Genomic DNA, 14,235 nt, shown 5'->3' with positions numbered 1-14,235 from the left:
AGCGTCCAACCAAAGCAGGAGCTGATGTGACTCCTGCCTCCTCCTCCTCCTGCCTCCTCCTCCTCCCCCCTCCTCCTGCCGCCGCCGCCGCCGGTTATTAATGACAGTCGTTGTTTTTTTTTCTGCTCACTGAACTGGAAAAACTTTCTTCCTGACATTTTTCTTGCTCCTGTTTCCCTCCCACACAATGTCACTGAACTCCATCCAAGGGGAGAAGTCCAAAGTCTCCTCTGAGAACCTCGTCCTGCTGCTGGTTACTGTGACCAACTGAGAACCAGCAGCCAGTCAGAGGCTGAGAAGAGCTTCTCAGTGTTCAGAGGAAACACCAGCAGCTTCTAGCAGCAGCGCCACCACCTGCTCCACCACCACCTGCGTCACCACCACCTGCTCCACCACCACCTGCGCCACCACCAGGCTCTAACAGCTCCACCACCAGGCTCCTCCACCACCAGGTTCCTCCACCACGAGGCTCCGCCACCACCAGGCTCCTCCACCACCAGGTTCCACCACCACCTGCTCCACCACCACCTGCGCAACCACTAGGCTCTAACAGCTCCACCACCGGTTCCACCACCAGGCTCCACCACCACCTGCTCCACCACCTGCTCCACCACCAGCTCCACCACCAGGCTCTAACAGTTCCACCACCGGTTCCACCACCAGGCTCCACCACCACCTGCTCCACCACCAGCTCCACCACCAGGGTCCTCCACCACCAGGCTCTAACAGCTCCACCACCAGGGTCCTCCACCACCAGCTCCACCACCAGGCTCTAACAGCTCCACCACCAGGGTCCTCCACCACCAGCTCCACCACCAGGCTCTAACAGCTCCACCACCAGCTCCACCACCACCTGCTCCACCACCAGCTCCACCACCAGGGTCCTCCACCACCAGGCTCTAACAGCTCCACCACCAGGGTCCTCCACCACCAGGCTCTAACAGCTCCACCACCAGGCTCCTCCACCACCAGGTTCCACCACCACCTGCTCCACCACCACCTGCTCCACCACCACCTGCGCAACCACTAGGCTCTAACAGCTCCACCACCGGTTCCACCACCAGGCTCCACCACCACCTGCTCCACCACCTGCTCCACCACCAGCTCCACCACCAGGCTCTAACAGTTCCACCACCGGTTCCACCACCAGGCTCCACCACCACCTGCTCCACCACCAGCTCCACCACCAGGGTCCTCCACCACCAGGCTCTAACAGCTCCACCACCAGGGTCCTCCACCACCAGCTCCACCACCAGGCTCTAACAGCTCCACCACCAGGGTCCTCCACCACCAGCTCCACCACCAGGCTCTAACAGCTCCACCACCAGCTCCACCACCACCTGCTCCACCACCAGCTCCACCACCAGGGTCCTCCACCACCAGGCTCTAACAGCTCCACCACCAGGGTCCTCCACCACCAGGCTCTAACAGCTCCACCACCAGGCTCCTCCACCACTAGGCTCTAACAGCTCCACCACCGGTTCCACCACCAGGCTCCACCACCACCTGCTCCACCACCAGCTCCACCACCAGGTTCCTCCACCACCAGGTTCCTCCACCACCAGCTCCACCACCAGGCTCTAACAGCTCCACCACCAGGATCCTCCACCACCAGGCTCTAACAGCTCCACCACCAGGCTCCTCCACCACCAGCTCCACCACCAGGCTCCCCCATGACCTCCTCCACCAACAGGCCCCAGGTCCTCCATGCTTGCAGCCCTTCTGGTGCTTTAACGAGACTGTAAAAGATTCGACATGCAAAGTGCAAACACACGTCTGTCATTAAAGACACGTGTGTGTGGAGGCGCCTGATTAAGACGCAGCTGTGATTTACTGCCGTGTTGACTAATCGTCCCGCTGGATGCACTTTATCTTTTTAATTTATTCATTCATTCATTCTTTTATTTATCTCTTTATTTTACTAGCTGGTGCTTTCATCCGAGGACACGATGGAAGAATAAATGGAAGCCAGCTGAGAGATTCCCAGAGGGAGATGATGACAGACAGCAGGAGGTCCAGGAGGAGGAGGGGGAGGAAGTGGAGGAGAAGAAGCAGAAAGTGGGGAAAAAAGTGAAGGATGAAGATGAAAAAACTCGGCACAACTGGAGTCATGTGACCTGGTCCAACAGTCACTTCCTGTCTTGGTTGACAGAGTGCTGCATGAGCAGCGAGTGCTTCTGGCTGCTGATTGGTCGAGGCTGCTCCTCGGGCGGACGGCGCTGCAGCAAACATTCGTGGTCAGTGGCGTCAAACAAAAAACATCAAATTACAGAGAAGCCAGAAAAGTATCAGTTAGCCGCCGCCGCTAACCGCTGCGCTAACTGTCCTGACTGTGCAGTTGGAGCTGCTGTGAAGCTCTGCAGGACCTCCAGCCATAAAACACCCTGACAGGAAGCCGGAGGCTGACGGATGGCTCGCCGCCCGCTGACAGGAAGTGGCGGTCGGATCGACCGACCGACCCAGCCAGCCGCCGCTGTCGCGGCTCCTCGTCCTCCTCCTCCTCCTCTTCTGCAAGTCCTGTCCTGCTGGACGCCGTCCTGCCCCATAAATTAGCTTTGGGATCTTCTGCAGGGTTCATCTGCGGCCTCCTGAGGCTCCGCCCCCTGGCAGCGGCGCCGGCAGCGGCGGTGTGAAGTCATCTCTCTGTCACGCAGCAGAAACCTTCCAGTCTGCAGGGGCTGCTGAAATACGGCTGGTTCCTGAGGAACCTGAGAAGGTCCTGGCAGCAGACTTGGACCTCTGGATGAAAGCGTCCAACCACAGTTTAGTGTCTGAGCCAATCGACCAATCAGGGCGTGTTTAGACGAAGGATGGAAGAATGTCGCAGTTGATGAAAGACGGCGGCGGATCATCGAGCCTCGTAAAACCCAGTCAGATTTACACCCAGTCTGAGGAACCTTCAGCCTCCAGAAGGTCCGTGGAGCTCATTAAACAGTCAGTCTGGGTCACTGTCAGCTCTGTCTGCCCCCCCCCCCAGGCTGCAGGCTGCTGCTGATGTTCTCCTCCTGATCCTCCCGTGGAACTGCGGCCTTCCATCACGGCTGCGGCGCCACCTCCTGTCCAGATGACCTGGCTGGTCTCCTGCCAGGAGGAGCCACTTCCTGCCTCCTCCTTCCTCCTCCTCCAGCACCGTTATCGCCTCCACGACTCGCCGCTCAGCGACGGAAAATCTGAACGTGTTAACGTTACGGAATCCACGACCAGATGGCAGCAGAAGGTCTGGAGGGCCGTGACGGCATCCAACGAGGCGTTCAGCTTTGAAGCTCCTTCCAGTGAGGTGATGGTCCTTGAAGACCATGGAGGAGCAGGGTGGATCTGATCTGATTTGATTTGAAATCTTTATTTCGAACGCGAAAAGTGTGAAATCAAAACCAATTGATAAATGAAAGGTGAAGAAGTAAGCAAAAGAAACAAGATCAGGGTGGATCTTGGAGGATCTTGGAGGATCTTGGAGGATCCTGGTGGGTCAGGGTGGATCCTGGTGGGTCCTGCTGCTCCTCTTCTTCAGGTGTGAGCAGAAGTGAGGAGAAGGTCCCGAAGGTGTGTCCCATGTTTTCACCTGATTCCCAAAGGGCCTCAGAGAGGCCGACAGGCTCCCTCTACTGGTGAGGCCGAGGCACTGCAGCTGCTGCTGCTGCTGCTGGACTCCAGCCTGGTGGATCTTCTGGAACGGCCTGGTGTGTTTCCATGATCTGGAATGTGTAGGAAAGAGCGGGCGGCCAATCAGGACGAAGTATTCCCCCGGATCGTGTTGTAACGGCGTCTAATAGTTTCCATGATGTGATCAGCAGGAATCACCGCTGCGCACACACACACACACACACACGCACACACACACACCCAACCAGATGGAAAATATCCGTCCACAGTGGAGGAATAAAAACAAACACGTTGCTGTGATGAGCTGCAACACGCAGACACACAGCGGTGGCGGCATTGCTCAAAGGCTTCAGGGAAAATATGATGGATGTTTTAAAAGTAGAGAGTAGACCTGAAGACCACAAGACCTGAAGACCTGAGGAGCAGAGGAACCCAACCTGGAGAACCTGACCAGGCCTCCAGGTTCTGGAGAGCAGCCAGGAACTTCATGTAAATCCCGGGCCGTCACGCCTGAACACGACTCGCTGCTGATAAAACACATGCTTGGCCGACGGCGGCGGCGGCGGCGGGGAGGAGGGGGCGGGGCTTTGTGTTTCTGGGTGTGTAGACACCATAGAAACACACTGCTGCTGCTCCAAAAAAAATCCAACACACCTGAGAGGCCTCGTTGACTGAGTGAGTGACAGGCCAGCACCTCTGGTGGAGCTCTGGCCTCCAGGCAGGAGGTGCAGGAGCTGCAGGAGGTGCAGGAGGTGCAGGAGCTGCAGGAGGTGCAGGAGGTGCAGGAGCTCCAGAGGAACCTGTGCTTTCTACACACAAGGTTCTGCTGTCTCTGACGTTTCTCCTGAACAAATGCTGGGGAAATCATCTCCACCAGCTGAGGCCTCCTCACTTTCCTTCACATTGAAGTCAGTGGTGAGGTTTCCAGGCCTTAGGTTGGTTCCCCTGTGAGTTCAAACCCCTCCAGGTGGTCCTGGAGCAGCCCAGGTCTCCTCAGGAGACTCTCTGCTCCTCCAGCAGCCTGATCTCAGCAGACAGGAATCAACCTTGTTTAGATTCCTGTGAAAAACCACCAGCTGACGTTATGACCAAAACTCTGTTCAAATAAATAAAATTTGAGGCTGAAGGTCCTGGTGCTGGAGCAGGGGCGAGGAGGAGGAGGAGGAGGAGGAGGAGGAGAGGAACGAGTGGGCGGAGGAGGAGGGGGAGCAGCAGGAGGAGGTTAAAGGTCTTCCACTGAGACGGAGACCAAAGACAACAAACGTCCAAACGTCCTTCAAGCAGCAGCTCCGCCTGCAGAGGCCAGCTGCTAACACTGCTAACATTAACCCTGCTGACAGGAAGTGATTAACAGAGAAGCTTCTCAGCTGGAGGTGGTTCCCAGTGTTCCCAGCAAGAACCTCCAGCCTGAGGTGGCCTGCAGTCTTTACCCTGTTCTCTTTCATTTAAATCATCAGGACTCATTGTCTCACCGCGTCGAAGCCACGAGCTGCATCGCCCTGAGCAGCTACTAGCTTAGCTTAGCATTAGCTTAGCGTTCGCTCCACATTTGACCCACTGGTTGTGTGTTCCAGGACATCTGCCTCCTATTAACGGAGGCACTTACACACGTTCGTAAAAGCCAAGTTTCCCCTCGTTCAGTCCCGGTTCCCCTGTGTGAGCCTGCCACCTGCTGGTGGAGCCGCACACTGCAGCCGCTGCTCAGATCGTTAGGTCGGTCATTCTGGCTGCTCTTGTGTTGTCTGGAATCAGTGCAGGACCTTCATGATACACCTCAACATTTTAATTTTAGCAACATTCAAATGTTTGGTTTGGAGGAGCTGCAGGAGGAGATGCAGGAGGAGCTGCGGGAGGAGATGCAGGAGGAGATGCATGAGGAGCTGCGGGAGGAGCTGCAGGAGGAGCTGCAGGAGGAACTGCGGGAGGAGCTGCAGGTGGAGATGCAGGAGGAACTGCATGAGGAGATGCATGAGGAGCTGCGGGAGAAGATGCATGAGGAGCTGCAGGAGGAGCTGAAGGAGGAGCTGCAGGAGGAGCTGAAGGAGCAACTGCAGGAGGAACTGCATGAGGAGCTGCATGAGGAGCTGCAGGAGGAACTGCAGGAGGAGCTGCATGAGGAGCTGCAGGAGGAACTGCAGGAGGAGCTGCAGGAGGAACTGCAGGAGGAGCTGCAGGAGGAACTGCAGGAGGAGCTGCATGAGGAGCTGCAGGAGGAACTGCAGGAGGAGCTGCATGAGGAGCTGCAGGAGGAACTGCAGGAGGAGCTGCAGGAGGAACTGCAGGAGGAGCTGAAGGAGGAGCTGCAGGAGGAGCTGAAGGAGGAGCTGAAGGAGGAGCTGTGGCATCATCTTGTGGCTCCAACCAACAAGTTAACAGTCAACTTAAGAAGAGTCAAAGACTGACTCATGGAGTCGGAGCCAAGATGTTCAAACGACTCAGTTCAGATGACGGCAAGCAGATGGATCCCATTTTGAAGAAGTTTTGAATCTGCGCCGTTTATGTAAAAAGACAAAGTATTGGAACCATGTGGATGAGGCGGTCAGCTGAGCCACTCACCTGGTCCATTCATCATCACCATCATGGTTCAAGGTTCTCCGGGATCTAGGTCTCCAGCTTCTGGTTCCGCTGGTTCTAGTTCTCCAGGTTCTAGGTCTCCTGGCTCCAGGTTTTAGTTTCCACGTCTCCAGGTTCCAACTCTCCAGGTTCCAGCTCTCCAGGTTCTAGTTCTGATGTTTCCAGGGTCTAGTTCTCCAGGTTCTAGGTCTCCTGGCTCCAGTTGGAGCTGCTGTTCCTCCGTCAGCGGCGGACGACAGCGCCGCCCTGCTGTTTGTTCTGCTGCAGCTCCCTGGAGGCCGTGAGGACGCCGTCAGATGTGCCGCCAATAGAAACAGGCTGACGTGCTGATGGAGCCCAGATGTTCTTCACCTTCTCATGACTCGCGCAGTTCCGACGGCCGTGAACAGTCACGGCATTCCTCCCACCGCCGTTTGATGTTGCTGCGAGGCAGAGCGCCAGCCTGCGGCGCACGTGTGTACGGAACGTCGACATGCTTCACCTCCTGCTGCTGCTGCTGATGTCCTGACTGAAGCTGCTGCAAGGCCGAGACCTGGAACATCTCCACCTCCAGGCCCCTCCAGGCACTTCCAGGACCCTCCAGAGGTCCCTTCAGGACCCTCCAGGTACCTCCTGGCCCCTCCAGGAACCTCCAGGCCCCTCCAGGAACCTCCAGACACCTCCAGGACCCTCCAGAGGTCCCTTCAGGACCCTCCAGGTACCTCCTGGCCCCTCCAGGACACTCCAGGAACCTCCAGACACCTCCAGGACCATCCAGGCCCCTCCAGGACCCTCCAGAGGTCCCTCCATGAACCTCCAGACACCTCCAGGACCCTCCAGGGGTCCATCCAGGACCCTCCAGGCCCCTCCAGGACCCTCCAGGACCCTCCAGGACCCTCCAGGCCCCTCCAGGAACCTCCAGACACCTCCAGGACCATCCAGGCCCCTCCAGGACCCTCCATGAACCTCCATGAACCTCCAGGGGTCCCTCCAGGACCCTCCAGACACCTCCAGGACCCTCCAGAGGTCCCTTCAGGACCCTCCAGGTACCTCCTGGCCCCTCCAGGACACTCCAGGAACCTCCAGACACCTCCAGGACCATCCAGGCCCCTCCAGGACCCTCCAGAGGTCCCTCCATGAACCTCCAGACACCTCCAGGACCCTCCAGGCCCCTCCAGGCCCCTCCAGGACCCTCCAGGACCCTCCAGGACCCTCCAGGCACCTCCAGGCCCCTCCAGGAACCTCCATGAACCTCCATGAACCTCCAGGGGTCCCTCCAGGACCCTCCAGGCCCCTCCAGGACCAGGAAGTCAGGCTGACGCTTCTGTTCAACAACAGCAGGTGCAAACCTTTCCCAAATCTGGGAGATTCATTCCACATCTGGGAGACAAGCAAGTGGGCGGGTCCTGAAGGTAATGGGCGGAGCCAACCGTAGGGTGCCCAGTCAGCCTGGGACCTCATGTGTAAAAAAAACGTGCACGGTGTTTGCGCCGATTTCTTCCTGGCCGCCGACAGTGTGACCCGGGTCAGGGTTGCAGTGGCCCGCCAACCCTTCAGACTCACCACTGCCACATGCCTGACACTGAAATGGTGGCAGGCAACGAACGACAGTGTGCAGAAACGGGACGCATGATGTCAGTGCGCAGCCAGGGAGGCTTTATTCATTTCTTTTTATTAATTTATTGACGTAGAAAGGAAAAACAACATTGTGAAGATGTTTCAAATAAAGCCAACTGCTACATGATATTAATTGCTTTCGGCTTTTGTTCGCAGACAAAATATTGGCAGAAAAACACAGGAGACTGCGTTGCAGAATTCCAGGCAGCAACTGGAAGCAAAGTACAAATGAAAAAAAAAAGCTTTTGCCTGATATTCTTTTCTTCACTTGGCCTTCTTGTGTTGCCAGTGGCTTCATCAAGACAATTCATTCACAATTCCTACAGTCGGTGACGTCATCATCACCGCTGATGATCTGCGTTGATGGGAGGAAATGCTGACGTTGACGTTAACTTCCTACATCCAAACGTGGAAACAGACGGACGATGAGTTTTAGTGCGTACAAAACCTTTTGTACATGAGGCCCCTGCTCTCCTTCTTCCTCTTCTTCTTCCTCTTCTTCCTCTTCCTCTTCTTCTTCTCCTTCTCCTTCTTCTCCTTCTCCTCCTTCTCCTTCTCCTTCTTCTCCTCCTTCTCCTTCTTCTTCTTCTTCTTCTTCTCCCTCTTCCTCTTCTCCTTCTCCTTCTTCTCCTTCTTCTCCCTCTCCCTCTCCCTCTTCCTCTTCCTCTTCCTGTGGACACAGTTTACTAACGAGCAGCAGCTTCCTTTTCCTGTCACAGCCCCGCCCCCTGCCTGCTGCAGCTCCGCCTCTTCCTCCTCAGACTCGGCTGTAAAAATAAAACCCCACTTGTTGACGACTGTTGAGGAATTTTACCTGTTTCGGTGCCTTGAGTGACCCGCCGACCCCGCGCTGACCTTTGACCCCCACCCTGCCTTTGACCCTCTCCGATGTTCTGCTGCAAAAGCTTCAGGTCAGGACGTTTACGACGGCTTTTATTCCCTGCCGATGCTGTCGCTGTCCTCACTGCGTGGTCCGTTTCAGGTGTTTCTGCCCCCTGGTGGCCGCAGCAGGGAGCTGCAGGACTCCAGCGTCTCCTCCAGGCTGCGGACTCACGGCCTGGAGGTTAATGGGTGGGAGCGGGCCAAGCATGTGAGTAGGCAGTAAAGGGGGCGGGAGGGGACGAGGGCGCCACCTGCTGCAGCGAGCGGCGGAAAGTTCAAGCTGTCCATCAAGCGGCGGCGCTGCGCGGTGACGGTTTTAACGCCTCCGTCAGGAGGGGCGGGGGGGGATTTATGGCGGCCGCAGCAGCAACACCTGATCTTTATCACTGCACCTCCTCCTCCTCCTCCTCCTCCTCCGTGTTTCTGTCACGCTCGCAGTGATTGAATTGATTGTGGACGTTGTGCTGGTTCTGCAGGCGGAGGCAGGAGAACCTGTGACCGCCTCCGCTGGAGGAGCTCCCTGGATTCCTGAGGCCTCCTCTTCGCACTGCTCCCATCAGAGCGCCGTTTCTTTTGTATTCACCCGACCTCCGTTTTATTGGGAGACAAAGACTCAAAATGTCCTGTTGTTAATGTTTCGTGTGGCGTTTACGGGCCTCAGCGTCAACTGACGCCACCCACCTTCCCACGCTGACGCCCGCCTGCCTGAGGGGAGAGGCGAGGCTGGGGGCCCTCTGTGACGTCACAGAGGGCTGGTGAAGAACAACAAGTGAGACTCTCGGGGGTCACAAAACACTTTAATTGTTGTCAGCAGATTTCAGTCACATGACCGCCTTCCCTCGTCCAATCAACAAACTCCAGGCCCGCCGCTCTAACGTCCGACTGGATCTTCATCCGCGAGCCGCGACTCTTTGGTTCAGCCGCTGAGCAGGTGGAGGAGGAGCAGGGGGAGGAGCTCCAGAGGCAGCCAGCTGGCCGGCGGCGGGGCGGCGCTGTAGTAGGCGGAGCCGCTGCACTCGTCGTCGTAGCCGCAGAAGGAGCTGGACGACATGTCGGCCCGCCACAGGGAGGCGTAGGTCCTCACCGCACGCCGCCCTGGTGGCCGGGAGGAGCACAGGCACAAGGGGTGAGTGGGCGGGGCACTCCTGGGGGAAGCTAACAGGCTAACTAACACAGGTTGAGGGCAAACTTTGGACTGGTGGCGCCACAACAGGTTCTGTAATGTGCCAGAGGGACCAGAGCAGGGTTTTGGTGAGCCACCACACAGGAGGAAAAAATGTAGTTTGCAGTTTGCAGTGAACAAGAACCACCAGAACAGAACCACCTAGAACCACCCAGAACCTCCTACAACCACCTAGAACTACATATTATGACAGAATCACTACCAGAACCACCTAGAACCACCCAGAACCACCTAGAACCACCACCAGAACCACCTAGAACTACCTAGAATCACTACCTAGAACCACCCAGAACCTCCTAGAACTACAAACTATGACAGAACCACCACCAAAACCACCTAGAACTACCTAGAATCACCCCAGAACCACCTAGAACTACAACAGAACCAATACCAAACCTGCCACTCTGGCTGCTGCTCTCTCTCTCCCCCTCTCTCTCTCTCTCTCTCTCTCTCTCTCTCTCTCTCTCTGCCTACATTTGTTGATTTCCTTTTCACCCCAACTGGTCATAAGCAAATGACCTCTGACCTCTGGAGTCTGGATCTGCTCCCAGTCTTCAAGATTTTAGCGGGCCAGATTAAAAAGCTTAACAGGCCGCATGCAGACCCCGGGCCGTAGTTTGCCCACCCCTGGGCTAAGCTAACAGTCTCTCTCACGTGGTTCGTAGTAGTCGTAGAGCGTGACGCTGGCCTCCTGGACCCGGCCCACCTTCACCTCCAGGACCAGCGGGACCACCAGGCACATCTCCTCCCGGGTCACCTGCAGCAACACACCGCCACCGTCACCTCGCTGTCGAGCCACCGGGGGGCAGCGCTGAGCTAGGAGGAGTCACAGGGGGCGGAGCTTACAGAGTCCAGGTAGAGGACGACCTTCCCCGGCGGCGTCTCCACCTTCTTCAGCGCCACCTGGTGGTAGTGGTGGTGGAGGGCGGTGAGGTCGTCGGGGGGCGTGGCCAGGCCGAAGCCGCTGGGCAGACACGCCTCCAGGACGGCCATCCCCGTGGCGTTCAGGCCGACGCCCTCCTGCAGGCTGGGACACGGCGAGAGTGCTGAGAGAGGGCCGTGGGGGCGGAGCCATCAACGGCAGCGGGACTTTAGGGCGGAGCTTCGGATGGACGGTCAGCACGGGGCCGCCACCGTCCAACCAGAAGGTTAGCCCCGCCTCCAAGCTACATGTTAGTGCTTGATTGGCTGTCAAATTAGCTCAGAATATATATATTGCATATATACACATATATACATATATATACATATACATATATATGTGGTTAGATATTTCAGTACATGTTGTCTATACTGAAGTTGTGCTTCCTTCAGTCTTCAGTTGTGTGTTTGTCTTGCTGAGGTTGTCGGTTCGACTTCCCGACCTCACCTGGCGCAGATGAACAGGTGAGCTGAGTTCAAGTCCACGTCCTGGAGCTCCGCGTACAGGTGGAAGGCCTCGTGGTGCCCCGCCCCGTGGCTCCGCCCCCTGGCCTGCTCCTCGCCCCTCACGTTGTAGAACACGTTTAGCTGAGGAGAAGCAGCAGGAAGGAGGGAGGAGGAAGTTCAGCGACACTGACCAGCAGGGGGCGCTCAGTTTGAAAGACTGAGACGAGGCTCTGCAGACTGGAGGTTTTGGACCTGCACCTGGACGAGCGCGAGTCCGTGACCTTCTGCCGTCACTGTGAGGTCCAGCGGCTCCTCTGCTTCTATCTGAGAACAAGCAGACAAACCCGAGACTCACTTTAACCTTCAAGATCTGTGGCGGAGCGTTTGAGTCCTGGTGGCCGGTCTTAGTACTGCAGCCAACCCCACCCCAGGATAGCTTCCTTCACCTGCTGGCTCTGCTGGAGCAGCTGGTTGCCATGGTGGATGTAGAAGGTGGCGACGGTGGCGACGGCGTCGCTGTTCACTTTCACCGTGACGTCGTGGTGGGCGGCGGTCAGAGCGGCGAAGGCGGCGAGAGCCTGCAGCGCCACCACCGTGTCCTGAGGGGAGGAGCAGAGACCGTGAGAGACCCCCTGGACCCCCTGGACTCCTTCCTGCCACCTCCTCCTCCTCCTGCTGCTGGTTCGAGTCACCAACCATGCTCAGACGGCCACAGACTCGTGAGTCGGTGACTCACCGAGTCACCACGTGAGTCCTCGCCACCACCAGATCACTTCCGGGTCCAGCAGCTGCTGAGGCCCAGGCTGATCTTCTAGCCCCCCCCCTCCCGTACCCTCACCCACCCTGGGTCCAGTCCGGTTCTGACCTGCGTGCTGCCGAAGCCGCCGCCGTGGTTCCTCTGGCGGCTCAGCCACCTCGCCAGCTGCACGCCGTCGGCCGCCCGGCCCAGCCGCTGCAGCGAGAGCAGCACGTAGGACGCCAGCTCCAGCTCGGCCGAGCGCGGCTGCCACGAGGGCGACAGGCTGTCGCTGTCGGCCCACAACCACATGGGAACGCCCCCTGCTGGCGGAGAAGGCACATGGCAACATGGAGACGTCAGCTGCGTTGACTTCTGACCTTTTGGTCATGTGACGTTGTTTGGGGTTGGAAAACACGCGTAAATGTGCACAAAATAAGCTAAATGCATTGACTTTACCACTTAGCTGCTGTTAGCATGCTAGCTATGGAGCGAAGGTGGGAGGGGCCACCTTGATGGAAGCTCGAACCAATGTGTAAACCAATGACGGATGATCGGAGTCAGTGGCACTCTGTAAGCTGAGCCCCCGGCTAATGTTAGCGGCTAACGTTAGCGCCAAGTCAGCTAGCAACGCAGGCACAAGTCTAAAGGCAAAGCAGCGCTCTGGGCACATAAGATGTTTTATGTTGTAGAAATTCACACACACACACACACACACACACACACACACACACACACACACACACACCGTCGATGTAGGCTCGTCCAATCAGCTCGTCCAGGGCGTCGTTAGCGCTGGAGCTGCCGGCCAGGGCGAGGGCGTAGGTGAGCAGGCCGAGGCTGTAGTTGCTGGAGACGCCCAGAGCCAGACGGGTATCCAGGAAGATCAGAGCCGAGGTCACCTGACCGCTGAACTGAGCCTGTCGGACAAGGAGGGGGAAGGGGAGGGGCAAGGGAAGGGGGGGGCAGGCGGGGTGGCGCCCGCCACAAATCACTGGGGGGCGCTGAAGGCGTTTTTTTTACAAGCGGGGCAACATAACGGTCTGACGAGGACGGCGGCCCCGCCTGACTTTGACGAGCCTGCGGGGAGCAGAACTCAGAACGCGGCTCGCGCACACGTGTTTGGGGAAAGTTGGAGGGAAAGAAAAGGTCACGGAAGCGGCTGCAAGGCATCATGGGAGAGCAACCGACCTGGAGGTCGTCGTCCTGCAGCAGCGCCGCCAGCACGTAGGCGGTGAGGGAGGTGGGGCCGTCCAGGCCGCCCTGCAGCTCGCTGTGGATGACCCTGCCGAGCTCCTCGAAGCGGCCGTCCGCCCCCTGCTGGACGGACAGGAAGTAGGCGGCGGCGTGCAGCACGCCGTGGTCGACGGCCATGAAGGGCCGCGCCTGCAGGAAGCAGCGCAGCACGAAGGCCGAGAGCCTGCAGAGGTGTGGGAGGAGGCGGAGGAGAGGGAGGGGGAGGAGGAGGAGGAGAGGCGTTAGTCTTCTTCTTCTTCTTCTTCTTCTTGTTTCTTTTTGAAAGGTGCAGTCGCCACCCACCAGGTGCTCCCGACGGCGTCATGCTCTCCGAAGGCGCTGAAGGAGCCGTCGGCCCTCTGATAGGACAGCTGGCGCTCGTAGCCTCGTGGGAGGGACAGAAGAAGAAGAAAACCTTTAACTGACTGCAGTGGGTTTGGAAAGGAAGGCAGGGGGCGCCAGAGAGAGGCTGGAAGAAGAAGAAGAAGAAGAAGAAGAAGATGAAGAAGGAGAAGTGTTGGACAGGAGACTCCAGCTGACCAGTCTTACTCCAGGCCAGTAGGGGGCGCTGTGTTGTCTCACAACAGCAGAGAAAAATGAGGCGAAGCTGCGTTCAAACATCAGTGGAGGAAGAAGAGACGGCGTTGTTGCTTGCTGTGGTGCTTGTCGTGCTTACCGGCCATCATGAACTCGGTGGCCCTCTCCACCGTCTCCTGCTGCGCCCCCTGCTGGCGGCTGGCCTCCAGGTACTGCAGGACGTAGACGTTGGGTGCAAAGTTGATCATGTTCTGCTCGCCGCAGCCGTGAGGCATCTGGACCAGAGAGTCCAGGCCGCTGATGGACGGGCCCAGGAGGTCTCCTGGAGGAGCACGGGCGAAGGAGAAGGAGAAGGAGAAGGAGAAGGAAACAGATTCAGGTTCAAGCGTTGAACCTTTGACCTTGATTTCATTCTGCATTTCTTTTCCACACATGACTCGATGAACGAGTCTCCTTCTTCTTCTTCTCCTCCTTCTCCTTCTTCCTCTTCTTCTTCTGCCTCCTCCATCCCTCCTCCTCCCCT

General features: G+C 57.6%; 1 protein-coding gene across 1 annotated transcript; it reads right to left on the bottom strand.

Annotated features, from left to right (window-relative positions):
• Positions 1–9,437: 9,437 nt before the first annotated feature.
• LOC142881233 (CD109 antigen-like) lies at positions 9,438–14,146 on the bottom strand. The gene is made up of 11 exons (XM_076015377.1): positions 13,852–14,146; positions 13,479–13,560; positions 13,131–13,359; positions 12,688–12,859; positions 12,069–12,262; positions 11,650–11,802; positions 11,462–11,527; positions 11,205–11,344; positions 10,682–10,862; positions 10,490–10,592; positions 9,438–9,747 (listed from the first exon to the last, which is right to left on the bottom strand). Exons 1-11 carry the CDS (start codon positions 14,144–14,146, stop codon positions 9,569–9,571), a joined length of 1,794 nt encoding a protein of 597 aa, XP_075871492.1. The 3' UTR covers positions 9,438–9,568.
• Between the last annotated feature and the right edge of the window lie 89 nt (positions 14,147–14,235).

Source organism: Nelusetta ayraudi, unplaced genomic scaffold, assembly GCF_046127955.1.
Source record: "Nelusetta ayraudi isolate G7.1 ecotype Tasmania unplaced genomic scaffold, CSIRO-AGI_Nayr_v1 ptg000188l, whole genome shotgun sequence".
In the NCBI taxonomy this organism is placed as follows: Eukaryota; Metazoa; Chordata; class Actinopteri; order Tetraodontiformes; family Monacanthidae; genus Nelusetta; species Nelusetta ayraudi.
This window is presented reverse-complemented; position numbering and strand designations above follow the sequence as displayed.

Coding starts and splice junctions, on each gene's coding strand:
- LOC142881233 (XM_076015377.1), bottom strand. CDS start 14,146: ATGTGTGGAAAAGAAATGCAGAATGAAATCAAGGTCAAAGGTTCAACG. Junction 12,263..12,687: donor TGGACGAGCCTACATCGACG/GTGTGTGTGTGT, acceptor CTCCGCCAGCAG/GGGGCGTTCCCATGTGGTTG. Junction 10,863..11,204: donor CACCTGTTCATCTGCGCCAG/GTGAGGTCGGGA, acceptor GCCGTGTCCCAG/CCTGCAGGAGGGCGTCGGCC.